Source organism: Mobula hypostoma, chromosome 25 (assembly GCF_963921235.1).
Source record: "Mobula hypostoma chromosome 25, sMobHyp1.1, whole genome shotgun sequence".
NCBI classification, from domain to species: domain Eukaryota; kingdom Metazoa; phylum Chordata; class Chondrichthyes; order Myliobatiformes; family Myliobatidae; genus Mobula; species Mobula hypostoma.
Window position 1 is genome coordinate 8,229,078 of NC_086121.1, and position 25,996 is coordinate 8,255,073.

Sequence of the window (25,996 nt, forward strand, 5' to 3'; positions counted from 1 at the left end):
CAGAAAAGAGTCCAAAAAAGATGCATAAGGATGTTGTCAGAGCTAGAAGGCTTTAGTCATAAGGAGACACTGGATAGCTAGAACTGTTTCCTTGGAGTGAACGTGGCTGAGGGGGTGACCTTATAGCTGTACCTGGCATACAGAAGGTCGATGGTCACCGTTTTTATTCTTCCTGGGGTGGGGGATTTGTGGGCATAGATTTAAGATGAGTGAGGAAAGATTTAAAGGGGACATGAGAGGCAAATTGTTCACGCAGTGTGTGATAGGTATATGGAACGAGGTGCCAGAGGAAGTGGTTAAGGCGGTACAGTAGAAACATTTAGAAGACAGTTGGACACATACATGGGTAGGAAGGGTGTAGAGGAATATAGGCCAAACGTGGCCTAATGGGACTGGCTCAGGAAGGCACCGTGGTCGGGTTGGGTTGAAGGGCCTGGTTCCATTCTGTTTCATTCTCTCTCTTATTTCCTGGTATCCTACAACATAGTCTCTCCCATGTGCTGTGGCAGTGCTCTGGTTCTGTAATACCTGCTTGGCATAAGAGGCTGATGCCTTCCATAGACAATGCCGTGCATGATCCAAAATCTCTGAAGGGACACAGCTCGAAATCACAACAGATGGTGTGTAGCTTGAAGGAGAACCCACAATTGGTGGTGTTGCCAAGTTGCCATTGCCCTCGTCCTTCTGGCTGGTAAAGTTCAGGGGTTTGGGACATGCTGTTGGGACACTCCAGAGGTGGTGAACCTATAGCACATGTGCCCCAAGGTGGCATGTGCAAAATTTTTGCTGGCGCGAGGCATGCGTGTTTTCATAGGAATCTACATTTGTTGGTACTAATTCATTAATCAATTAAGATTAAGATTTATTTATTTGTAAATATTTGTCATATTTACATTGAAACATCAAAACAACAGTAAAATGTGTAATTTGCTTCAACGGCCAACACAGTCTGATTATGTGGTGGGGGCAGCCCACAAGTGTTGCCATGCTTCTGGCGCCAACATAACCTGCCCATAAGTTATCAACCCCCTAACCTGTACGTCTTTGGACTGTGGGAGGAAACCAGAACACCTGGAGGAAGCCCACGTGGTCATAGGGAGAGAACATACAAACCCTTTATAGACAGCAGTGGGAATTGAACCCCAATCCTGCTCTGTAATAGCATTACGCTAACCTCCGCACTATCACCGCAATAGCGTTATGCTAACAGCTCCGTTATCCTTGTAATAGTGTTATGCTAACCACTGTGTGATCTTTACTGCCAAATGAAGCAATGAATGATTTTTCTACAGTCCGAGAGCAATGAGGTATTTTTCCATGGGAGTCTGTGATCATTGTTACTAATTGATTAATCGATGATGTTCTCCACTAAAATTTACCATGGCACACGAGATAATTTTTTTTAGAAGATTATCAGCAATTTGGGCACCTGCTCTCAGAAAGGTTCGCCACCCCTGGCTAGGCAAATGATTGGAGTACATTTTTTTTAGATAGTGCACTGTGTATTCATGGTAGCAGTGAGAGTGAATGTATTGGGTGAAGTGGGTCGACTGTCAAGCAGGCAGCTTTGACCTGGATAGTATTATGTTCTTGTTGAAGATGCCTTGCTAGGAGTTTCCATAACGTTAACCGTCAACTATCAGAGAGTATCTTCTATGTGGTACCTTTCCTTTTCTGACCTTCTATCACCATCCCCCATATACTGAAAGGAAGGTGCTAAAATGTTTTTGACTCATGTGGCTGCTGAGTAGAGATCAAGGCGTCAGTGGAAATAGGAATATGATGCTCACGCCAGCAGCTGAGTGTGCGTTACTTTCACCAACAAATTGTCTGCCCACACATAGATGGGTTAGAAACAATTGTAAGCCCAACACACAGCTATGAAGAACAAACACAATGTTTTAAACTCTCAAAAGCCAGGAGATTCAAATAAACATCAGAGCAAGTGAACTTGAGGTTCTGTTTTAAAGTCTCATCTTTGAGAATGAGAGGTGATTTCATAGAGGTGTACAAGAGGCATAGGTTGAGTGAACACTGGAGACTTTTTCCCAGGGAATGGCTAACATGAGGGGGCATAATGTTTTAAGGTGATTGGAGGAAAGCATAGAGGGGATATCAGAGGTAGGTTTTTTACACAGAGAGTGCTGAGTGTGTGGTAGAGGCAGATACATTAGGAAGGGCATTTAAGAAACTCTTAGATAGGCACGCTGATGATAGAAAAATAGAAAGCTATGTGGGAGGGAAGGTTTAGATTATTCTTAAAAGGTCGACACAACATCGTGGGCCAAAGGGCCTGTACTGAGCTGTAATGTTCTACGTTTATAAAACTGGTTGTGGAAAAAATTCCCTTCAATTAGCTATCTAATCTGTTTGAGAATGTTATTCTATGAGTGTTTTGATCAATATCAAAAGTATTTGACAAGAGATTCATTCCTGGTCAGTGGCACTAAATGTGAAAGTAGCAGTGTCAAACAATTCGTACCCTGCCTCCTACTCCCATTGCGTTGATATTTCTGGGGCAGAGAACAACATGCTTGGGTTACCTTGCCTGGTTCTACTGTCTGGGCTTGAATTCCCGTCTGCCACTTGCCGCTGCCTCTTTACAAAACCAAGGCTGATGCAATCTTGAACTTAACTCTACTTTCCTGCCTGTTCCACATAACCATTAACTGCCCACTAGGTCAGTAACCAGTCCTTGGCACTATAGGGCTGAGGAGCACCAGTAGGCCATTTGGCCCATCAAGTCTGCTCTGCCATTTCATCATGGCTGATTTATCATCCCTCTCAAGTGCAATCTCCTGCCTTCTTCCTTTTGATGTGCTTACTAATAAAGAATCTATCAACTTCCGCTTTAAATATAATCAATGACTTGGCCCCCACAGTCATCTATGGCAGTGAATTCCACAGATTCACTACCCCTGTCTAAGGAAATTCCTTCTATGCTTTGTTCTAAATGGATGCCCACCCCGTCCCCCTTATCCTGAGGCTGTGCCCTCTGGTTCTAGACTCCCTCACTACAGAAAACATGCCCTGCATATCCAGCGTATTTAGGTCTTTCAATATTCAATAGGTTTCAATGAGACTCCCCCCCCCATTATTTTAAAACCAGTGAGTACAGGCCCAGAGCCCAAATGCTCCTCATGCATTAACTCTCTCATTCCTGTGATGATTCTTGGAACTTCCTCTGGACCCTCTCCAATAACAGCACATCCTTTCTTAGATAAGGGGCCCAAAACTGTTCACAATACTCTAAGTGCGGTCTGACCAATGCCTTATGAAGCTTCAGCATCTCTTCCTTGCTTTTATATTCTAGTCCTCTCGAAATGAGTTTGCGTTGAACATGAACTTATCCAGTAGCTGGTCCTCCATGACTCCCTGGCGAAGAGAATCCAAAAGTTCTTGAGGAGATGTTCCTTGTCACCAAAGTTACATGTGGGACACCATTCAGTTTGGAATGATGGTCCCCTCGTTCTAGATTTCCCCACAGGGGCAAATATCCCATCAGTGTCCACCCAGTCAACCCCTCTCAAAATCAATTCTCCAATAAAGTCATCTCTTGTCTTTCTCATTTCCAATGTGCAGCGCCCAAGTTGCTCAATGCTGGAAAGGGGCATGGTCACGTTGCTTTTAGTGTACAGTACTGCTATTATAATGCCAGTGAGCTGGGTTCAATTCCTGCCACCTTCTCTTGTAAAGTGTTTGTACATTCTCCCCGTGAACGCATGGGTTTCCTCCGGCCGCTCTGGTTTTCTCCCACATTCCAAAGATGTGTGGGTGAGTAGGTTGATTGGCCACATGGGTGTAATCGGGCAGCGCCTGAAGAAGTTGCTTGGCCCAAAATGTTGACTGTTTATTCCTTTCCTCAGATGCTGCCTGACCTGCTGAGTTCCTCCAGCACTTTGTGTGAGTTGCTCTGGATTTCCAGCACCTGCAAAATCTCTTTTGTGTTTATAAGTGAGCTGGCACAGGTTTGTCAGGCTGAATGGCCTTATTTAGTACATTCTTTCTGATGGACCCATGTTAGTCATGTAACATTGGACATCTAGCAGCCCTGCCCGGTGACACACTGCTTCCTGCCATCCCTTCGCTGATGGCTCACTGTTTTACGTGGCTGGTTAGCTCTGTTGTTGAGCCCATTGCCTTGGTTAGACAGCCATGCATGTCTGTCTCTCTTATTTTTCTCAGCCCAACCCAAATGCCATTTTCTAAGTGGATTCCTTGTAGCAGCTTGCAAGCTATTGCAGTTTGCCTAGACCTCCGCCCATATCCTACCCATAGTAAGACCACAAATCATTCACTGACATGCACGACAAGCCCAGAGCTTAGAATGTCTGCACACAGACATAAGGAGGGTTCAGTTCTTCAATTTGGAAAGCCCCATCTGCATGGCCTGTTTCCCCTCAGCATTTAGTTACACTTTGAAAGACTTGTCGAGTACTTAAACAAAATAACAAATGCACCACCTACCAGTTTGTGCGGTTTTTTAGTTATTCTTTAGTGGAAAGAAGTGGGAGTTGTAGTCTCAATCCAAATGCACACTTAGCCTAATTATGAAAACATCTGCATATAGATCGAGTGGATAGCCAGAGTCTTTTTTCCCAAGGCAGAAAAGGCTAATACCAGAGAACATAACTTAAGGTGATTGGAGGAAAGTATAGGAGAGATGTCAGAGGGAAGTTTTTTTTGCACAGAGAGTGATGGTTGTGTGGAATGCCCTGCCAGGGGTGGTGGTAGAAGCAGGTTCATTGCGGCTTTGAAGAGACCATAAGATATAGGAGCAGAATTAGGCCATTTGGCCCATCAAATCTGCTCCACCATACCATCATGACTGATCCATTTCCCTCTGAGCCCCAATCTGCCTTCTCCTCGTAACCCTTCAAGCCCTGACCAGTCAAGAACCTATCAACTCCTTCTTTAAGTATACCCAATGACTTGGCCTCCACAGCTGCCTGTGGCAATGAATTCCACAGATTCACCAGCCACTGGCTAAAGAATTTCCTCCTCATCTCCATTCCAAAGGACGTCCCTCTGAGGCTTTGCCCTCTGGTCCTAGCCTCCCTCGCCATAGGGAGCATCCTGTCCAGGATAGGTACATGGATGATAGAAAAATGAAGGGTTATGTCAAAGAAAAGGGTTAGATTGATCTTGGAGAAGGTTAAAAGGTCAGTATAACCCAAAGGGCCTGTACTGTGCTGTAATGGTTTGTGTTGTATATTTCACTTTCCACTTGCTGCTTATTGTTTTTTGTAATAAGCATATTTGTTAATCTGAGAAACGGATACAGGAAATAGCCCAACAATCTCTCAAGCCTGATCTACCGCTAAGGCCCCGCCTCCCCCTCGTACCCCATCTGTTACTCATTTTTATGCACACATTCTTTCTCTCACTCTCCTTTTTCTCCCTCTGTCCCTCTGAATATACCTCTTGCCCATCCTCTGGGTCACCCCCCCCCCTTGTCTTTCTTCCCGGACCTCCTGTCCCATGATCCTCTCGTATCCCCTTTTGCCTATCACCTGTCCAGCTCTCGGCTCTATCCCTCCCCCTCCTGTCTTCTCTTATCATTTTGGATCTCCCCCTCCCCCTCCAACTTTCAAATCCCTTACTCACTCTTCCTTCAGTTAGTCCTGACGAAGGGTCTTGGCCTGAAACATCGACTGCACCTCTTCCTATAGATGCTGCTTGACCTGCTGCGTTCACCAGCAACTTTGATGTATGTTGCTTGAATTTCCAGCATCTGCAGAATTCCTGTTGTCTACCATATAAGACCTTGGCAGATCCAGTGTCTCATCTGCTTTCCCACCTAGCCTCCTTGATTGCTTTAATCCAAAACCTCAGGAAAAATCTGAGCCTTGAATAAAATTCTCGGTTTTCTAGGGCCAAGTACTCCAAAAACCTGCTTTTCCTGGAAGTAAGGGAATTTTTTCCTGAGCAACCCACAAACACGGGACTGAAAGGGTTAATGTATGAGGAGCGTTTGATGGCTCTGGGCCTGTACTCACTGGAGTTTTAGAAGAATGAGGGAAGGATCTCATTGAAACCAATGGCATTCCCACCCCTGACTGTAAGGAGTTTGTACGTTCTCCCTGTGAACGCGTGGGTTTCCTCCGGGTGCTCCAGTTTCCTCCCACAGTCCAAAGACATACTGGTTGGCAGGTTAATTGGTCATTGTAAATTGTCTTGTACTTAGGCTAAGGTTAAATCGGGGTTTGCTGGGCAGCGTGGCTTGAAGGGCCGGAAGGGCCTATTCCGTGCTTTATCTCAATAAACAAATAAATAAATGGAAACTTTGGAAGCCCTAGGTAGAGTGGACATGGAGAGGATGTTTCCTGTGGTGGTGGAGTCCAGGACCTCAGAATGCAGGAACGACCCTTTAGGGCAGATGAGGAGGAATTTCTTTATCCAGAGGAGTAGGCTGTGGGATTCATTGTCACAGTCCGTTGTAGAGGCCGAGTCACTGGGTATGTTTAAAGCAGAAGTTAATAGGTTCTTGATTAGTAAGGGTGTGAAAGGTTACTGGGAGAAGGTAGGAGAATGGGGTTGAGAGGGAAAATAAATCAGCAATTATCGAATGGCAGAGTGGACTTGTTCAGTCGAACGGCCTGATTCCGCTCCTAAGTCTCATGAGAAGGGTGGTGGCTTAAGTTACTATCGAGCTTAATGTGTAGGGGAGTAGTGGAGTCCCAGGGGAGAGTTGATGGGCATACTGGGGAGAATAAATTTCAGGGAATATTGGGGGAAGGGTGGTAAATTGGTATATTATTGTCATATGTATGAGTGAAAAACTTGTCATAGTCGATTGAGGTAGTACAAGATAAAACAGTAAGAGTGCAGAATGAAGTGTTATGGTTTTCAGAGAGAGTGCAGTGTAGGTGGACAACAAGGTCAAGGTCACAATGAGGTCGACTGTGAGGTCAAGAGTCAATCTTGTGCTTGGAAAACATTCAATAATCTTATAATACAAGTGGAATAGAAGCAGTCTTTGAGCCTGGTGGTCTGTGAACTAGCACGCTGATGGGCCGAAAGCTCTGTGGTCCTGTCAGAGTCTACAGCTGCTGTTCTGTGTGTTTGAACAGCAATGGAACCAGGACTAACTGGGTTTGGGATCAGTTTTCTCACAGACGCTGACTAAATGAGCAGGTGAGAAGAATTTGTCTCTCGGCACCTGCAATCTCTGAGCTGTGATCGGAAGTAAGGGATGTGGAGGTTCAAACTGGGCCCAGTACAGGAAGAAAAAAAATACTTGCATTTCCCTGTTGCCTTTCTCAACCTGAGGTAATTCCAAAACAACCTTTGTGTTTGAACATTAATCCCTATTGCAAACAAAAAGCTGATAGAAACACTCAGCAGGTCAGGCAGCATCTATGGATGGGGAAGCGGAATCAGCATTTAGGGCCCCAAAGAGTCCTTCCAGGTGAGGCAACACTTCACCTGTGGTTGCAGTCATATAATCTGTCCGGTGCTCCTGGTATGGCCCCCTGTATATCGGTGAGACCCAACGTAGATTGGGAGACCGCTTCGCTGAGCATCTACACTCCGTCCACCAGAACAAGCGGTTCTCCCAGAGGCCACCCAACTTAATTCCACTTCCCATTCCATCCCAACATGTCCATCCATGACCTCTTCTACTGCTGTGATGAGGCCACACTCAGGTTGGAGGAGCAACACCTTATATTCTGTCTGGGCATCCTCCAACCTGATGGCATGAACATCGAATTCTCAATCTTCCGGTATTGCCCCCCACCCCCCATCCTTCACCACTCCCCATTCTTACCAGCCCATCACCTCCCTCTGGTGCTCCTCCCACTTTTCTTTTGTCCATGGCCTGTTCTCTATTTCTCTGGCCCCGTATGTCTTTCACCAATCAATTTTCCAGCTCTTTACTTCAACCCCTCCCCCTGCCCCCTCCCAGTTTCACCCGTCACCTTATGTTTCTTCCTCCCCTCTCCCCACCTCTCACTCTGACCCCTCATCTTTTTTTCTCCAGTCCTGATGAAGGAACTCGGCCTGTAATATCAACTGTACTGTTCTCCATAGACGCTGCCTGGCCTGCTGAGTTCCTCCAGCATTTTGTGTGTGTTGCTTTCCAGCACCTGCAGATTTTATTTTGTTTGTGATTAGGCTCCTAAAGATGCTGCCTGGTGTGCTGAGGCCTTCCTACAGATTCTGTCTTTATTTCAGATTTTCAGCATCTGCAGTTTTTTTAAAAAATTGTTCATTCACTGTCGGATGTGCAGCGGCCATTTTAAGCACAGCAAGCCCCCACCAAAAGCATTGTGACAATGAACCAATTTGTCTTAGAGATGTTGCAGGCCCTTACCATTGTCAGTGATCCTTCCCATCTGTCCAACAATCTCCTTGAACCCTCTACCATCAGACAGAAGGTAGCGTAGCATTAGAACAGGAACCTTTAGGGTAGGAAACAGCTTCTTCCCCCAGGCTGTGAGTCTACTGAACTCCCTGCCACCACCCAGGTCTCATCACGTATGAAGCGCCAGTGGCATTATATTGTTTACTTTTTAAATTGCGGCGTAAATGCACTTCATTATTTGTTAATTTATTTGTGGCGTGTTATATGTGTGAGTTATACGTACTGTGTTGTTATCTTGGTACAGAGGAACATTGTTTCATTTGGCGGTATACGTGTGCGCGATTGAATGATAATGAACTTGAATGAGGGATTTTGGTCTCAGACCACCGAGGAATATTCCCCTGGCCGCCTTCAAGGGACTTTTTACAATCACACAATAGACGGATCTTTCTCGCACATTTGAACCTGAAGCTGGACTGGAGGATGAGAGGAAGTGGTGGGCTCCATTTCTGCAGGTTGTTCAAAAAACTGGGTGATCTATTTGATATTCAGACTTATTTATTTATTGAGATACAGCACAGAATAGGCCCTTCCGGCTCTGGCCCTTAAAGCTGCGATACCCGTCAATCCCCCAGTTTCACCCTAGCCTAATCACAGGACAATTTACAATGTCCAATTACCCTACAGATCTGTACGCCTTTGGACTGTGGGAGGAAACCCACGCGGTCAACAGGGAGAACATACAAACTCCTTGCAGGCAGCAGCAGGTATTGAACCTGTTTCCCTGGTGCTGTGGAGCGTTGCGCTAACCACTAGGCTACCTTGCTGCCCCCCCCCCCAGTGAAGACGTTCTGAGGGTGGAATCCGCAAACCGGTGCGGCCTGGGTGCTGCCGCGCGTCTTGCAGCGCCCACGGTTCAGGTGCGATGAAGAGGGTGAGTGTTCTTGGGGCAGTGAGGTCCTGACGAGTGGCCCTACTTCTTTGGACGATGTGGAGCCGCACGAGCTGCCTGCTTCCAGCCCACTCCCGACAGGCTTACTTAGAGGTGCCGTACAGTAACAGGCCCAATTACACCGTGTGTCCGATTAACTGACCCATACGCCTTTGGAATCCACGAGGAAACACGCGCTTGGCAGACAGCAGCCAAACCAAGCCCAGGCTGCTGGTTTTGCAGTAGTGTTACTCTAATCACTATGCCCTGTTCTGGGAGTCCAAGTCCACTAGGGGCCTGTCCGGCGTTTAAAGTAAGTGTATGTGCATGGGAGGGAGGGAAGGGGCTTGTTTTGCTGTTGGTGTGTCGTTGCTCGTTATGCTCTTTGTGTTCTACATTGTTCTGCCGAGTATTATGGGCATGTTGTGTTGGCACCCACTGGGTGTGTTGCTTGTTAACGCAAGCAATGAATTGAATTGAATTGAATTGACTTTATTATCCTTCATATACATGAGGAGTAAAAATCTTTACGTTACGTCCTCATTCAAATGTGCAATGTGCAATTTATAGTAATTTATAATAAATAGTATGTACAACAGGATAGTCAATATAACATAGAAATACAGTTGCGTCAGCCTGAATTAATCGGTCTGATGGCCTGGTGGAAAATGCTGTCCCAGAGCCTGTTGGTCCTGGATTTTATGCTGCGGTAGCGTTTCCTGGGTGGTAGCAGCTGGAACAGTTTTTGGTTGGAGTGACTCAGGTCCCCAATAATCCTTCGGGCCCTTTTACACACCTGTCTTTGTAAATGTCCTAAATAGTGGGAAGTTCACATCTACAGATGGACTGGGCTGTCTGCACCACTCTCTGCAGATTCCTGCAATTGAGGGAAGGACAGTTCCCATACCAGGCAGTGATGCAGACAGTCAGGATGCTCTCAATTGTGCTCCTGTAGAAAGTTCTTAGAATTTGGGGGGGGCCATACCAAACAACCTCAAGTCTGAGGTGAAAGAGAGCTGTTGTGCCTTTTTCACCACACAGCCGGTATGTACAGACCACGTGAGCTCTTCAGTGACGTTTATGCTGAGGAACTTAAAGCTGTTCACCATCTCAACCCCAGATCCATTGATGTCTATAGGAGTTAGCCTGTCTCCATTCCTCCTGTAATCCACAACCAGCTCCTTTGTGTTTGCGACATTGAGGGAGAGGTTGTTTTCTTGACACCACTGTGTCAGAGTGATGACTTCCTCTCCGAAGGCTGCCTCATTATTATCTGAGATTAGACCAATCAGTGTAGTGTCGTCAGCAAATTTAATTAGCAGATTGGAGCTGTGGGTGACGATACAGTCATGGGTAGACAGAGAGTAAAGGAAGGGGCTTAGTACACAACCCTGAGGGGCACCTGTGTTGAGGGGCAGAGGAGCAGAGGGGAGGGAGCCCTCTCTTACCACCTGCTGGCGATCTGACAGGAAGTCCAGGATCCAGCTACACAAGGCAGGGTGAAGGCCGAGGCCTTTGAGCTTCTTGTCGAGCCTGGAGGGAATTAGGGAATTAACAAATTTCATGTCACATGCCGGTGATAATAAACCTGATTCTGATTCTGAATGCTGAACTGTAGTCCAAGAACTGCATTCTCACATAAGCATTCCTCTTCGCCGGGTGTGTAAGGTCGATGTGTAGAGCTGTGGCTATTGTGTTGTCTGTCAATCGGTTGTGTCGGTAGGGGAATTGTAGGGGGTCCAGTTTGGGTGACAGCAAGCTGCAGATGTAGTCCTTGACCAGCCTCTCAAAACATTTGCTTATTATTGAGGTGAGTGCGACAGGACGCCAGTCGTTCAGACATGTTACCTTGGTCTTTTTAGGTATAGGGATAATGGTGGATGTTTTGAAACAGGAAGGCACTCTACGCTGGGAGAGGGAGAAATTAAAAATGTCAGTAAACACACCTGCCAGTTGTGCCGTGCACATCCTGAGTACTCACCCTGGGATGCCGTCAGGTCCCGCAGCCTTGTGACTGACCACCCGTTGGAAACACCTGCGTACTTCGGCCCCAGAGACGACCAAGCTGCCGGTCATATCACCTACAGGTCTCCTCAGGGGCTCAGTATCGGTGACATCAAATCGAGCACAAAAAGGGATTAACTCGTCTGGGAGCAAAGCATCAATGTTGGAAACTCCACTGCGCTTAGCTTTGAAGTCTGTGATGGTGTGCAGACCTTGCCATAAGCTGCGTGTGTTGTTGGCAGAAAGTCGAGTCTGAATTTTGTCTCTGTATCATTGTTTCGCTGCCTTGTTGACTTTGCGCAGATCTTGAGTTCCTGTCGGTTACCGGCAATGTATGCTCTGTCTCGCGAGGTAAGTGCGGCTCACATGCAAGTGATGCATTTCACTTCGTGTTTCGATTACACATGATAAACAATCTTGAATGTTGCAGTCACGGGCAGAACGTACAAACTTCTGGCATAATGGAGCCCAGGTCGCTGGCACTGTAAAGCGTTACTCTAATGACTGCACTACCATGCCACCCATTCCTGGGTGGGATTTGTAGAGATGGGGTGGGTGATGGGTGAGGAGGGAGAGGTAGTCAGTGACAGGAATGAGGAGTTAGGGGAAAACCACTGTGAAAACACTTGGCTTTAATTCCCGAATGTAGAATGGCAAATTGTCGTTTTCTTTAAATAACAGCTAGGGAGAAGTTTGTTGTTGCCAATTGCATAAAAACCAGAACAGATAGTTATTTAAAGAATGTACTCACTTTCACCTGCATCTGGGGGAAATCCAGGGTTTCTATACATAACTAAGGGAACTGTGTTATAATTATCAAACAGAATATATATTAGAATCCTGAACTGGTATGTGTGCTTCTATAAACGCCCCCACCCACCATCTTCCAGTTTCCCGACATTACACACCTAGGTACCTGGCAACTCATCCAACATTAGGAACCTTCTGGAATACTCGATGTGCTTTCCCTTTACCTCACGAGGTATTTGATCCAGCAATATCCAGATCCACGGAAAACGAGAGGAGGAGTAGGTCACTCAGCCCTTCAAACCTGTCCTGCTTTCAACATGACCATGGCTGATCGATATGCTGGCCTCCACACCTCTTCTGTGTCATTTCTCTATTCCAAAAGTCCAGAATCAGAAACCGGTTTAACATCATGAAATTTGTTAACTTAGTGGCGGCTATACAATGCAATATATGAAAATATAGGAAAAAAAGAAAATCAATTACAGTAAATTACTGTTCAAAGGAATTTATTATCAAAGTACATATTTGCCAGTATATATTATCCTAGGATTCATTTTCTTGTGAGTATTCACAGTAGAACAAGGAAATACAATAGAATAAATTAAAAACTACACACTAACAAAGGCTGTCAGACAATGCTACTGGTGGGGGATTGCTGTGCCTAAAATGGCTGCTGCACGTCCAACAGTGAAAGAAAATCAGAAGAAGCTGCAGATGAAAATCCAAGATAAACAATATCACAGCTCAGGGCTTTGGAGTTCAGAGCTCAATGCCAGCATCCACTGTATGTCCTCCCTGTGGAATGTATGGGTTTCCTCTGGGTGCTCTGTTCTCCTCCCACAGTTGAAGATGTACGGGTTAGTAGGTTTATTGGTCTGAATTGTTCTGTGATTAGGCTAGGGTTAAATTAGTGGGTTGCTGGTGGCGCGGCTCGAAAGGCCAGAGGGGCCTATTCTGTGATATATCTCTAAATAAAATAAAATAAAAAACAACTATTGTGCCAAAGAAGACAAATTGTGCAATACAAAGTAATAATAATAAAATAATCAATAATAATGTGTGGCGCGTGTCCAAATGGGTAGGGCGTTGGACTAGCGATCTGAAGGTCGTGGGTTCGAGCCTCGGCCGGGGCAGCGTGTGTGTCCTTGAGCAAGGCACTTAACCACACAATGATCTGGTCTACCCAGCTGAGAATGGGTACCGGCAAAAAAAATGCTGGGGGTTAACCTCGCGATAGGCTGGCGTCCTGTCCTGAGGGGGGTGGGGGGGAGTCTCGTACTCTCAGTCGCTTCACGCCACGGAAACTGGCATAAGCGCCTGCCCATCACTTGAATCTTAATCTTTAATCAATAATAATGAGAGTATGAGTTATAGGCTCCTTGAAAGTGAGTCCATAGGATGTGGAACCAGTTCAGAGTTAAGATAAGTGAAGTTATCCATGCTGGTTCAGGAGCCTGATAGTTGAGGGTAATAACTGTTTCTGAACCTGGTGGTGTGGGACCCAAGGCTCCTGCTCTCCCTGCCGAGTGGCAGCAGCGAGAAGTGAGCATAGCTTGGATGGTGGGGGTCCTTAATGAAGGATGCTGCTTTCTTGTAGCATTATGCCTTGTGCGCAATGGCAAAGGAAGCTTTCCTGTGATGGACTGGACTGTATCCACCACAATTTGTAGGATTTTCCATTCTTGGGCATTGGTGTTTCCAATCTAGGCCATGTTGCAACCAGGCAGGCTATTTATCTGAAGTCCAGCATGGGAGGAGGCCATTCAGCCCCACGAGTCAATGCCAGCACTCTCTAGCTGAAGCCACTCTTTTACTCTGCAGTTTATCTGCTGTGCAACTTTATTTAGTTCCCTTTTCAATTCATTTGTGGAACCTCAGCCAGTCAATGTATTATGAAATCGAGCTAGTTGTTGACGAGAAATGGCTCTGTATGCAACATATCAGATGGGTTTTTTTTAGCTGGTACGCAGTGCGACTTGCACCATTCGGATCATCTTTTAGAGTCTGGGGGGGTGAGCCAGTATTTTCTCCTTCTGTTAAAAAAAAACCCCTTCTGCATTTTGTGTCACAGGGAAGAGCGGAGCTGAGAAGGGGACATAATGCCGCCAGGAATCCATTACCTTCAGGACTTCTGGACTGAGGATGAGAACCCAGATGTGGAGGTTGAATTTCTGCTGCCGACGGGGATTTACTTGAACTTCTGTGTGCCTCGCAGTTCGACAATTAAGTTCATCAAAAAGGTTAGTCGGTCATGGAAGCAATGTGTCTGTGGCTATTTGGCATTGGTATTGAAAGAAAAATTCTACTGCTTCCTCTCAAACCTAAAGGTGTTCTGTTTGCCTCTTGAGTTTTCCTTTTAAACTATGGGATAATTCTGGTAACTCTCTTAATGTTTTAAAGTCCTGATGAGAAAATTTTATGGGATAGAATCTGTCCTTGAACTGGGTGGTATGTGCCCTCAAGCTTTTAGACCTTTTGCCTGATGGGAGAGGGGAGAAAAGAGGCTATCCAGCACAGGACATGAGGCATGTAACTTAAAACTGACTTTGTACTCGGTGTTCCAAACAATCAGAGCTATGGTATGATCCTCAGGGATTCAGACATCCATTGTATTAACCGACCAGCGTAATGCCTTAAAAAGGAAAGCAAGGTAGAAAAATAGTTAATTGACATATTGTTGGTCGTTGCTAAACCTCAAATGTACCTAACCGAGTAATTAACCTCTGATGTTCTGCTAACAGGAAATTGTGGCCTTAGAGAGAGAAGACAGAATAATCTCTCAGACAACAGACTAGTATGTTGTACATCATGTAATACTGTTCTTAGACAGCAGAGTTTTTTTTTATATTTAAGTCATGGGTGGTATGTGTAAAGGACAACAGTTCCTTTCCATTTCCCCTCAGGAATCTGGGGTTAAGATACTAACATGAACCTTGTGGTTCCTCAGAGTTGGATGAAGGAAAAATAGAACAGAAAAAAAAACAAATGAGAATATGTTGGAACTGCTCAGCAGGTTAAGCAGCAGCCACAGAGAGAGAAACTGAGTCAGCAGAATGGAACAGAGACACATCCCTGTCTCTCTCGCCACTGATGCTGCTGTACATTAAAGGTTTCAGCACCTTCCAGCTTCACTCCTGAGGAGGGAGTTTGTAGTGGAAAAGCATTTTGTCTGATTAGCAGAGATATGGGGAGGTAATGGTATTCCCATGAACCAAAGGGGATGTCTTTGCTCAGCTTCACCTGCCCCATCATTGAAATGTTCCTACAAATTTTCAAGGACTCTTCATCTCATGTTCTCGATATTTACTGCTTGCTTGCTTGTTTGTTTGTTTGTTTATTTATTTATTTGTATTTGCACAGTTTGTTGTCTTCTGCTCTCTGGTTGAATGCCCACGTTGTTGCGGTCTTTCATTGATTCTGTTATGGTTATTATGCTATAGGTTTATTGAAGATGCCCGCAAGAAAACAGATCTCAGGGTCGTATTTGGTGACATATATGTACTTTGATCCTTGTCCTTCTGAGGATAGAACTTCAGATTTGTAGAGTGAGGTCAGAGTATCCTCGTCAAGTAACGCAGTGTATTTTGTTGCAACAGTGAGCTATAGTGGTGGGGATGAATTTTTAGAATGGTGCAGGGAGCACTGGTCAAGCCTTGTCCTGAGTGCTGTTGAACTTTTTGAAGTTGTTAGAGCTGCTCACTTCCAGGCAAGTATATTCCAGCACGTTGCGGACTTGTACCTTGTAGATGCTGCAAAGGTCTGGAGCTGATAAAAAGTGAATCGGTTTCCAGGAGATCCTACCTACCTACTGTCCATTAGGTTGCTGGTGTTTCGGCCAGTAATGAAGGTCCTCCATCTCTGATGGTGTTCAGGGCTTCCTTCATCATGTCAGTAGCTTGGTTGTCAATATTATCAGTCATGTAAGTCCAAGGTGGAGTCACAGGAATGCCATCGCACTCAGATGTAGAAGAATTCTTCGTTGCTGTTTCCATAACAATTTTGTTTTACCAGTCAGGGTTGAAAGCCCCGAGCTGAACCCAGAACCTGGAGGACTGATGGACCACTCTTAGTCTGTCCTCTACCCTTTGACCTGTTTGACATGGGTGACCCTACCAAGAACCAAAGCATAGAACCCTGACTCCAGCCAACATAGCTCTCCGGGCCATTGAGACACCCAAGCCTCCAAACCCAAAGAAAACTTTGTGGTCCTCTTGGAGGTTCCAGAGGATACCTGATTTGAAAGGTGGGAAAAATATTTCACATTGGCTATGCAGATGGGATTAGCTGAGATGCCATGGCCATTCCCTAAACCTCTGTTTCCAAAAATTTGAGCACAAGAGATTCTGTGGATGCTGGAAAATTTGAGCAACATACACAAAATAGTGGAGGAAATCAAAAAAAGTTCAAAGAAAATTTATTATCAAAGTACATACAGCATATACCACCTGAGATTAATTTTCTTGCAGGCATTCACAGTAGAACAAAGAAATACAATAGAATCAGTGAAAAACTACACACAAAGACTGACAAGCAACCAATGTGAGGAAGAAGACAAACTGTGCAAATACGGAAAAGAATAACAATATAATACTGAGAACGTGGGTTGTAGAGTCCTTGGAAGTGAGTTCATAGGTTGTGGAATCAGTTCAGTGTTGAAGCGAGTGAAGTTATCCACACTAGTTCAGGAGCCTGATGGTTGAAGGATATTAGCTGTTCCTGAACATGGTGGTGTGGGACCTAAGGCTCCTGTTCCTCCTTCCTGATGGTAGCCAGAAGAAAGCATGGCCTTGCATGGTGGGGGTCCCTTGATGAAGGATGCTGCTTTCTTGTGACAGCACTCCATGTCGGTGTGCTCAATGGTGGGAGGGGCTTCACCTGCGATGGACTGAGCTGTAACAAGGCAGCATTAAATCAGGCCAGCCAGCATCCGTTCAGCCGGATCTGCTGATTTCCTCCAGCATTTTGTGCATGTTATATAAATTGAAAAATATTCACCAGCATTATTGTCACTGTGTTCTCCCACCATGATTTACTGAAGTGTCACCCTTAAACAAAATCTCACCTGGACCAGCCACGTCATTACTCTGTCTATAAGGGCTGTTCAGAGGCTGGGTAACCTCCGGGCAGTGACTCACTCTCCTGACAGCCCAAAACCTTTCCATCATCTATGGACAGTGTGTGTGTGTGTGTGTGTGTCAGTAGCAGATTAAAAAGGAAATTAGCCACGTGTCTGAAAACAACTTCTTTTTCAGAGCTGTAGAGAATGAGCAGATGAGGCGCAGTTGAGCAGAAAGATAATTTACTGATCTCACTGTAACTTGCAACTGGTTGCATCAATCTAGACGCAGAGTGGGGTTTGGGAGCAGGAACAGGATCACTGAGGCTAATTGTATAGATCTTCCCAATTGCGGACGCTGCAAGCCTGTTGTTCAATTGGAAAGTAATAGCTGTCATTTTCTGAGTCAAGAGGTCCACAGGGCATTAAATTCATTATTACATAATACATACATTTGTTGCTTCATCACCGAATAAACTACTTGTATGGAACTTCCTCTGCAATAGTGTAGAGGAAGGATTGCATACTCAGTACCTGTAAATGCAACAGAAATTCTAATATTCCATCAGAGAGCGAATGTATTAATTACACAAGTTATTGTTTTGTAACAAGGTAAAGGACGGATTGAAACTTTCAACATAACCATTATCCCCACTGAGGTTTAATTTGAAGCCCATTACAGCCACCTTTGATTCTCCTGTGCAAATGTTACCATTTACATGATGTCTGGCAGTACAGACTTGATGGGCTGAATGGCCTAATTCTGCTGCTATGTCTTTTGGTCTTTATTAATGTTCATTTCTAACAATCTATACTTTCTCCGAGGAGGCAGTATTGAATTTTTTTTTTTCACTTTTCCTCAGCTGCATTGAAATTTGTCCATTTAAATTACTTCCCAGAAGCCCTGCAAACTCTCCTGACCTCCCTCTCTAAGGAGCTCAATCTAGTGTTATCATCATCATCATTATGGCCCTTGTCATATGACGTGGATGATCATGGTCTTGATTGGGATTGTTCTTAGCAAATTTTTCGACAGAAGTAGTTTGCCATTGCCTTCTTCTGGGCAGTATCTTTACAAAACGGGAGACCCTAGCCATTATCAGTACTCTTCAGAGATTGTCCTGCTGGTGTCAGTGGTCGCATAACCAGGACTTGTGATCTGCACCAGCTGCTCATACAACCATCCACCACCTTCTCCCATGGCTTCACGTGACCCTGATCAGGGGGCTAAGCAGGTGCTACACCTTGCCCAAGGGTGACCTGCAGGCTAGCGGAGGGATTGAGTGCCTTACATCTCCTTGGGTAGAGACGTATCTCCATCCTGCCACCTTAAATTACTTCCCATAAACCCTGCAACCTCTCCTAACCTTCCCTTCTGAGGAACACAATCCAGTGTTGAATACTGAAGGGTACAGCAAGTTTCACATTACTCAGATGTCTTAAAGTGTTCCTGGGTCAAAGAAATATGTCTGAAGTCTAATCATTGTTGCACTGTCAGCAGCATACTGTTCATGCAGATCAAGTCATACACAGGGCACTGAGGCAGAATAAGGTAAAACAATAACAATGCTGAAAAAATTGTAAAATGTACCAAAATAAAGTGCAGAGTAGGTAAATGATGAAGTGCAAGATCGTAATGAGGCAGATTGGGAGGTCAAGAATCCATCTTATCAAAGAGGTCCCTTGAAGAGTCTGATAACAGCAGGATAGAAGCTGTTCTTGAACCTCATGGTATGTACTTTTAGGCTTTGGTGTCTTCTGCCCAATGGGAAAGGGGAGAAGAGCGGATGTCTGAGTTGGCTGGGGTCTTTGATTATGCTGGTCGCTTTACCGAGGTAGCAAGATGTATAGACAGAGTCCATAGCAGAGAGGCTGGCTTCCGTGAGGTACTGTACTGTGACCACGGCTCTCTGCGGTGTCTCGCGGTCACGTGCGGAGCAATTGCTGCACCAAGCACGATGCATCCAGACAGAATGCTTTCTGTGGTGCTTGCGTGAGCCAAATGAATATGGAGGGGGTGGGGATAATGCTCAGGCAGATGAGATTCAGTTTAGTTTGGCGCTGTGTTTGGCACAGATGTGGGTGCCACAGAGGCGTAGCTGTTAGCCTAGCGCAGGGTATTGGAGACTGGAGTTCAATTCCTGTAAGGAGTTTGTACGTTCTTCCCATGACTGAGTGTGTTTCCTCCAGATGCTCTGCTTTCTTCCCACAGTCCAAAGATGTATGGGTTATTTGGTTAGTTTGTCCTGTGATGAGGCTTGGGTTAAATAGGTGGGTTGCTGGGGGGCACGGTTCATTGGACAAGAAGGGCCTGTTCTGCCCTGTGTCTCTAAATAAATAAATAGGGATTGGTTACCATTCTGTTCTATGTTCTGTTGAAATGTGTCTCAGATGACGAGGACAGGAATAACATGTTGCCTCCTCCATCTGCAGTTGCTTTGGCAGCAGGCTCAGCATCAGCCCCTTTTCCACACTTTGAATGAGCCCGATGCCTACGTCTTCACATGCATCAACCACACAGCCGAGCAGGAGGAGTTGGAGGATGAGCGCAGGCGGCTCTGTGATGTCCGGCCGTTTCTCCCCATCTTGAAACTTGTAGCCCGCGAAGGAGACCGTGCGGAAAAGCTCATTAACTCCCAGATCAGCCTTCTGATCGGCAAAGGTAAGATCCGCAGAACAGAACCACGGATACCAGAGTCTTAAGGGTAGAGGGAGGGAAAGAGGGTGGTAGAGTGGTGCAGTGGGTAGAGCCTCTCAGTGTCTGAAACCGGGGTTCAGTCCTTACCACAGGCACTGTCCGTGTGGAGTTTGCACGTCCTCCCTGTGGTTTCCTCCACGTTTCGGTTTCTTCCCATGTCCCACAGTCATGTGGGTTGCTGGGTTAATTGGCTGCTGTAAGTTGCCACGGGTGAGTGGTGTTCATAGGAATGTGAGGAAAGTACAGAAATAAAGAAATTTGTCGACATATGCTTCGAAACATCTGTGAAATGCGTCGTTTGCATCAATGACCAACACAGTCCGAGGATGCGCTGGGGACAGCCCGCAAGAGACACTGGGCTCCTGGCGCCAATATAGCATGCCCACAACTCACTGACCCTAACCTGGACATCTTTGGAACGTGGGAGGGAATTGGAGCACCCAGAAAAAATGCCCGCCGTCTCCGGGAGACGCACGCCGTCAACGGGAGAACATGCAAACTCTGTACAGGCAGTGGCGGGAATTGAGCCCTGAATACTGACACTGTAAAGCGTTATGCCAAACACCTTTGTGTGACACAAGGATAACCAAGTAAGATTAGTGTAAATAGGTGGTTGATGGTTAGTCTGGACCTGTTGGGCCAAAGAGCATGTTTGCCTGCTGTAATCCTCTATACCTCTAAAACTAAAAGAGAGAGCAGGAATTAGAGATTTTTGTAAATGAGGTTGGAAAATACATCTACACAAAGAATGGAATTCCCTTTCATGGAGATGAACTGTTGTTGATTGGTTATTAATGCAAATGGCCTTCACAAATCAAAGTGTTCTGGAACTTCCTGTAATGTCCCCACTTCACTAGTCCCCATTCCCATTTCCTTCTCTCATCTTATCTCCTTAACTTCTGATCACCTCCCTCCGGTGCTCCTCCCCCTTTTCTTTCTTTCTTCCATGGCCTTTTGTCCTCTCCTAGCAAATTCCCCATTCTCCAGTCCTGCATCTCTTTCACCAATCAACTTCCCAGCTCTTTACTTCACTCCTTCCCCCCTCCTGGTTTCACCTATCACCTACCTCTCCTCCCCCCACCTTCTTACTCTGACTCATCTTTTTTCTCAGTGCTGATGAAGAGTCTCAGCCTGTAACATTGACTGTACTGTTTTCCATATATGCTGCCTGACCTGCTGAGTTCCTCCAGCATTTTGTGCATGTTGCTTGGATTTCCAGCATCTGCAGATTTTCTCTTGCTTGGCATTGAGTATGTACAGGAGATGAGATGTTACATTGAAGTTGTATAAGGCATGGGTGGGCCTTAATTTTGAGTATTGTGTACAGTTTTTTCACCTACCTACCTAAGGTTGAAAGAATACAGAGAAAATTTACAAGGATGTCGCTGGGTCTAGAAGACTTGAGTTATAAGGAAAGGTTAGGACTTTATTCCTTGGAGTGCAGAAGACTGAGAGTAGATTTGATAGAGGTATACAAAATTTTGATAGGGGTATAGATAGGATATATGCAAGCAGGCTCTTTCCACTGAGATTGGGTGGGACTACAATCATAGGTCATGGGTTAAGGGTGAAAAGTGAAAAGTTTAAGGGGAAAATGAAGGGCACCTTCTTCACTCAGAGGATGGTGAGAGTGTGGAATGAGCTGCTCGCACAAGTGGCTTTCAACATGTAAGAGAAGTTTGTATATGTACATGGATGGTAGATGTATGGAGGTCTATGATCCTGGTGCAGGTTGATGGGACTAGGCATTTTAAATGGTTCAGCATGCATGGACTAAGTGGGTCGAAAGGCCTGCTGCTGTGCTGTAGTATTCTATGAGTCAATGTGACATTGATGGATTTAGCTAACTACAGGTAGAACCAGGTGGGTATGGCTAGTTGGGTCACCTATCAGCCACAATATTCTTGAATTATAGAACAGGCTCAAGGACTGAATGGAATCTCCTCCTCCTTGTTATCTATTTATTTATTATATCTGGCCTCAGGCCTTCAATCCATTGCCTTGTCAAACTCAGGGATCACCAGCCCTCCTTCTTGGGGTCCCTTAGATCCCCATCCTTGGAGATCGCTGGTCTCCAACTAGAACTTTGATCTCTGGCTCTCGAACCCTCCCATTGAACCTTTAAACCTTTGAAGCCTTCCACTGACCTAACCTCTCGCCTCTGGAGTGAGAGGCCAGGTTGTTTACTGCGCCTAGCCTCTCGCTCCCTCAAGGCTGTCCCTACCCCTAAAATGACCCAAAACATCCTGCGCTATCCCCCAAAAGAACATCCCTACAACCTAAAAATCTAAGTCTGAGAAATTCCCTCAAACCAATTGAATTTTGTGGGCTATTCACCATTCCATGCCATTATCATTCATTTTATTCATTTGCAGTGATGAGGGAAGATAGAAATGGAAAATATTTTGTGTTGTGTTGGATTGGAGTTGGATTTGTAGACCTTGTCCTGGGAATGCATCTTCCCTCTGGAGAGCTCCCTAACCATTGTAGAAGGAAAGTTTTGCCTGTGGATCATCTGTTACTGGAAAGGGAGTTGTTGCTTGTAGTTCACTATTGCAACACAGAGTCGTAAGGAATGCTCTTGAGCAGCATCCCAGAATAAGTGTGAGGATTTCTGTCCTCAGTTGCAAGAAGTGCAGTTGTGGTTTGGCTGCCAGATTGGGAGTCATTGTTGGTTTGCGCCTAGTTTCGGCAACGTGTTGACATTGCCTTACAGGGTAGGGAGCCCGTGAGAAATGTTCCAGTGAGCAGATTACAAGGTTGGTTCCGTAAGTCAGTAAAGGAAAGGGACCTTGATTTGTTTGATTTGATGTTGGGTCACAGATATCAGTGAGAATACAAAAAAGTGTCTTCCAAGATTGTTGATGAAATGTGAAAGGGGTTACGACTCAAGATTGTTTAATGTCATTTCCAGTGCACAAGTATAAAGGAGAACAAAATAATTTTTACTCCAGATCCGATGCAGCGCAAAAAAACACAATAGGGTAAAGAAAACAATAATAAAAAAACACAATAAATATAAATACGTAAAATAGCTTGTATATGTCATGGACAGTGGTGTCGGTGGCGAGAGAGACAGATGTGTCTCCGTTCCTTTCTTGGGCATTGGTGTTTCCATACCAGGCCAGGATGCAACCGGACAGGCACCTGGTTTATTCACTTCCAAAGAACGACAAAGCCTTTGCCTTCATTTTCAGGCCTGCACGAGTTTGACAGCGTGCCCGATTCCGAGGTGAACGAGTTTCGTGGGAGCATGCGCCAGTTTTGTGAGGAGAAAGCCGGAGAGAGGCAGCGCCGATCCTGGCAAGAGTGGATGGAGTACAACTTCCCGCGGGATTTGGAGCCGATCCCTGAAGTAGTGAATAACGGCTGCGCGCTAAAGCAGAACACTCGGAATATTGTCATTAACATTAAGTTTCAGTCCAATGAAGTGAGTATAAATGTCCATCTGGACCTCAGCTTTATTTTAATTTCCACAGTTAAATCTGTTAGATTTGTAAAAACTTTGCTGCTCTGGTTAATTCAGACCTCTGTCAATTGTCTCAGGTGGCTTACAATATGTCCTGGGCAATTAAAATTTTAAACAGACAATGTATTAACAATGAAAGCTCTGGATACTGTTCTGACCAAGAGCCAACAGTGGGCCATTGGGCCAAATGGACTCCTCCTGGATTACAATCAGCTGCTGCAGACTTGAAGAAACTTTTATGTAATTGAAGATTTTATTAGTTGACAAGTTTAGCTGGTGAGATTTCTCCATCAACTCCATGTGTTCCCGGTGCAATAATTAATTTGTTGAATTGCTGAACTATTAAAACACGGGTTAGAACATAGAACAGTTCAGCACAGAAACAGGCCCTTCAGCCCATAATGTTGAGCTGAACCAATTAAATTAGTAATCAAAGAGCTAACTAAACTACTCTCTTCTAACTACACAATGTCCATATCCTTCCATTCTCCTCACATTCATGTGCCCATCGACACCTCTCTTAAAAGCCTCCAATGTATCTGCGGCCTCTGTCTCCACCCCTGGTACCCACCGCTCTGTGTAAAACAATTGCCCCTCACATCCCCTTTGAAGTTACCCCCTTTCAGCTTAAATGCATGCCCTCTGGTATTAGACATGTCAACACAGGGAAGTAAGATATTGCCTGTCTACTGTTTCTACGCCTCTCGTTCCCGTCGCTGCCTGTAAGGAATTTGTATGTCCCCCCCTTAGCTGCATGGGTTTCCTCCAGGTGCTCCAGTTTCTTAGTAGTTCAAAGATGTACCGGTTGTTAAGTTAATTGGTCATTGTAAATTGTCCCGTGATTAGGCTAGGTTTAAGTCGGGGGTTGTTGGACGGCGTGACTCGAAGGGCAGGAGGTGCCTATTCCACACCGTATCTCAATACATAAATAACCTTATAAACTTCCATCAGATCTCCCCTCAGCTACCGCCGCTCCAGCAAGAGCAGCGCAGTTTTGTCCAACCTCTCATTACAACACCTGCCCTCAAATCCAGGCCACCTCCTGCTAAACCTCGTCTGCACCCTCTCTACAAATATACCGTGGAGAGCATACTGTCTGGCTGCATCACCACCTGGTACTGGGGTGGGAGGAAGGGGAGGCCACTGCACAAGATCGAAGTAAGTTGCAGGAACTTGTAAAATTAGTCAGCTCCATCAAGTGTACTATAGCCTCTGTAGTATCCCAGGCATCTTCAAGGAGCAGTGCGTTAGGAAGTTAGCGTCCGTCATTAAGGATCCCCACCACTTTGGACGTGCCCTCTTCACACTGTTACCATCAGGAAGGAGGTACAGAAGCCTAAAGACACACACTCAATGATTCAGGAACAGCTTCTTCCCCTCTGCCATCTGATTTCTACATGGACATTGAACCCATGAACACTACCTCACTACTTTTATTTTGCACAAATTATTTTAACTTAACTATTTAATAGACATACACTATACATACTTACTGTAACTCAGTTTTTATCTCTATTTTTCATTTATTTCATTGTACTGCTGCCGTAAAGTTAGCAAATTTCATGATATATGCCAGTGATATTAAACCTGATTCTGATTCTAAAGCCTGAATATCCTTCCAGCAATGGGGTGACATCAAGGTTAGTTGAGAATTTGATACCAAAGCCTAGAAGCTGGATTCCACATTGTAGAATAGTCAGTCATCAGTTAGGGCATTGAGACAAGTTAGGAGATCATGGTGTGTCTGTACAAGATGTTGGTGAGACCGCACTTGGAGTATTGTGTACAGTTTTGATCACCCTTCTCTGGGAACAATGTTAATAAGCTGGGAAGAGTGCGGAAAGGAGTTACAGGGAGGGGTAGGATAGGATAGGATTTTATTCCTTAGAGCAGAGACTGTGAGGGGTGATTGCATAGAGGTATATAAGGACATGAGTTGCACAGATAGGGTGAATTCATAGGGATCTGGGGGTTCAACTACATGAATCTCAAAAGGTTGGCAGGTACAAATTTTGGTTGAACGAGCTAGGGCTTTTCCCTTGATGGGGGAGTCTAGTACGAGAGGGCACGATTTAAGGATTGAAGGGCGCCCATTCAGAACAGAGATGTGAAGGAATTTTTTAGCCAGAGGGTGGTGAATCTATGGAATTTGTTGCCACGGGTGGCAGTGGAGGCCAAGTCATTGGGTGTATTTAAGGCAGAGATTGATAGGTACCTGAGTAGCCAGGGCATCAAAGGTTATGGTGAGAAGGCGGGGGAGTGGGACGAAATGGGAGAATGAATCAGCTCATGATAAAATGGCAGAGTAGACTCGATGGGCCGAATGGCTGGCTTCTGCTCCTTTGTGTTATGGTCTTTTCTCTCTGGAGTGAAGGAAGGTGAGAGGTGACTTGATAGAGGTGTATAAGATGAAAAGAGACTTAGAGTTAACAACCAGTGCCTTTTACCCGTGGTGGAAATGGCTAATACCAGGGGCATAATTTTAAGGTGATTGGAGAGAGTGTAGGGAATGTCAGAGTACTTTTTAACAGAGAGAGTGGTGGGAGGGTGGAACGTACGTACTGTCAGGAGTGGTGGTAGAGGCAGATACATTCGGGACATTTACGAGACTCTTAGATAGGCACGTGGATGAAAGAAAACTGGAAGGAGGAAAGGGTTAGATTGAGTATAAAGGAGGTTAAAAGGTGGGTGCAGCATTGTGAGCCGAAGAGCCTGTACTGTGTTAACCATACCATTCCTCATCTAATGCCCTCCAACCCAGCCCTCTGGTCTAGCGATGG

At 45.3% G+C, this 25,996-nt stretch overlaps 1 protein-coding gene across 9 annotated transcripts in view; it reads left to right on the forward strand.

Annotated features, from left to right (window-relative positions):
• pik3cd (phosphatidylinositol-4,5-bisphosphate 3-kinase, catalytic subunit delta) overlaps nucleotides 1-25,996 on the forward strand; it is a 244,079-nt gene that overhangs the window by 145,268 nt on the left and 72,815 nt on the right. For 8 of the 9 annotated variants that reach the window (XM_063033142.1, XM_063033145.1, XM_063033143.1 and 5 more), the window contains 3 exons: nucleotides 14,065-14,233; nucleotides 19,483-19,711; nucleotides 22,945-23,177. In XM_063033142.1, coding sequence (XP_062889212.1) covers nucleotides 14,093-14,233; nucleotides 19,483-19,711; nucleotides 22,945-23,177 — 603 coding nt within the window. In that variant the 5' untranslated portion in view covers nucleotides 14,065-14,092. Of the gene's footprint in view, nucleotides 1-3,868; nucleotides 3,969-14,064; nucleotides 14,234-19,482; nucleotides 19,712-22,944; nucleotides 23,178-25,996 lie in introns of those variants that run through there. The other variant, XM_063033150.1, reaches the window with a different exon arrangement.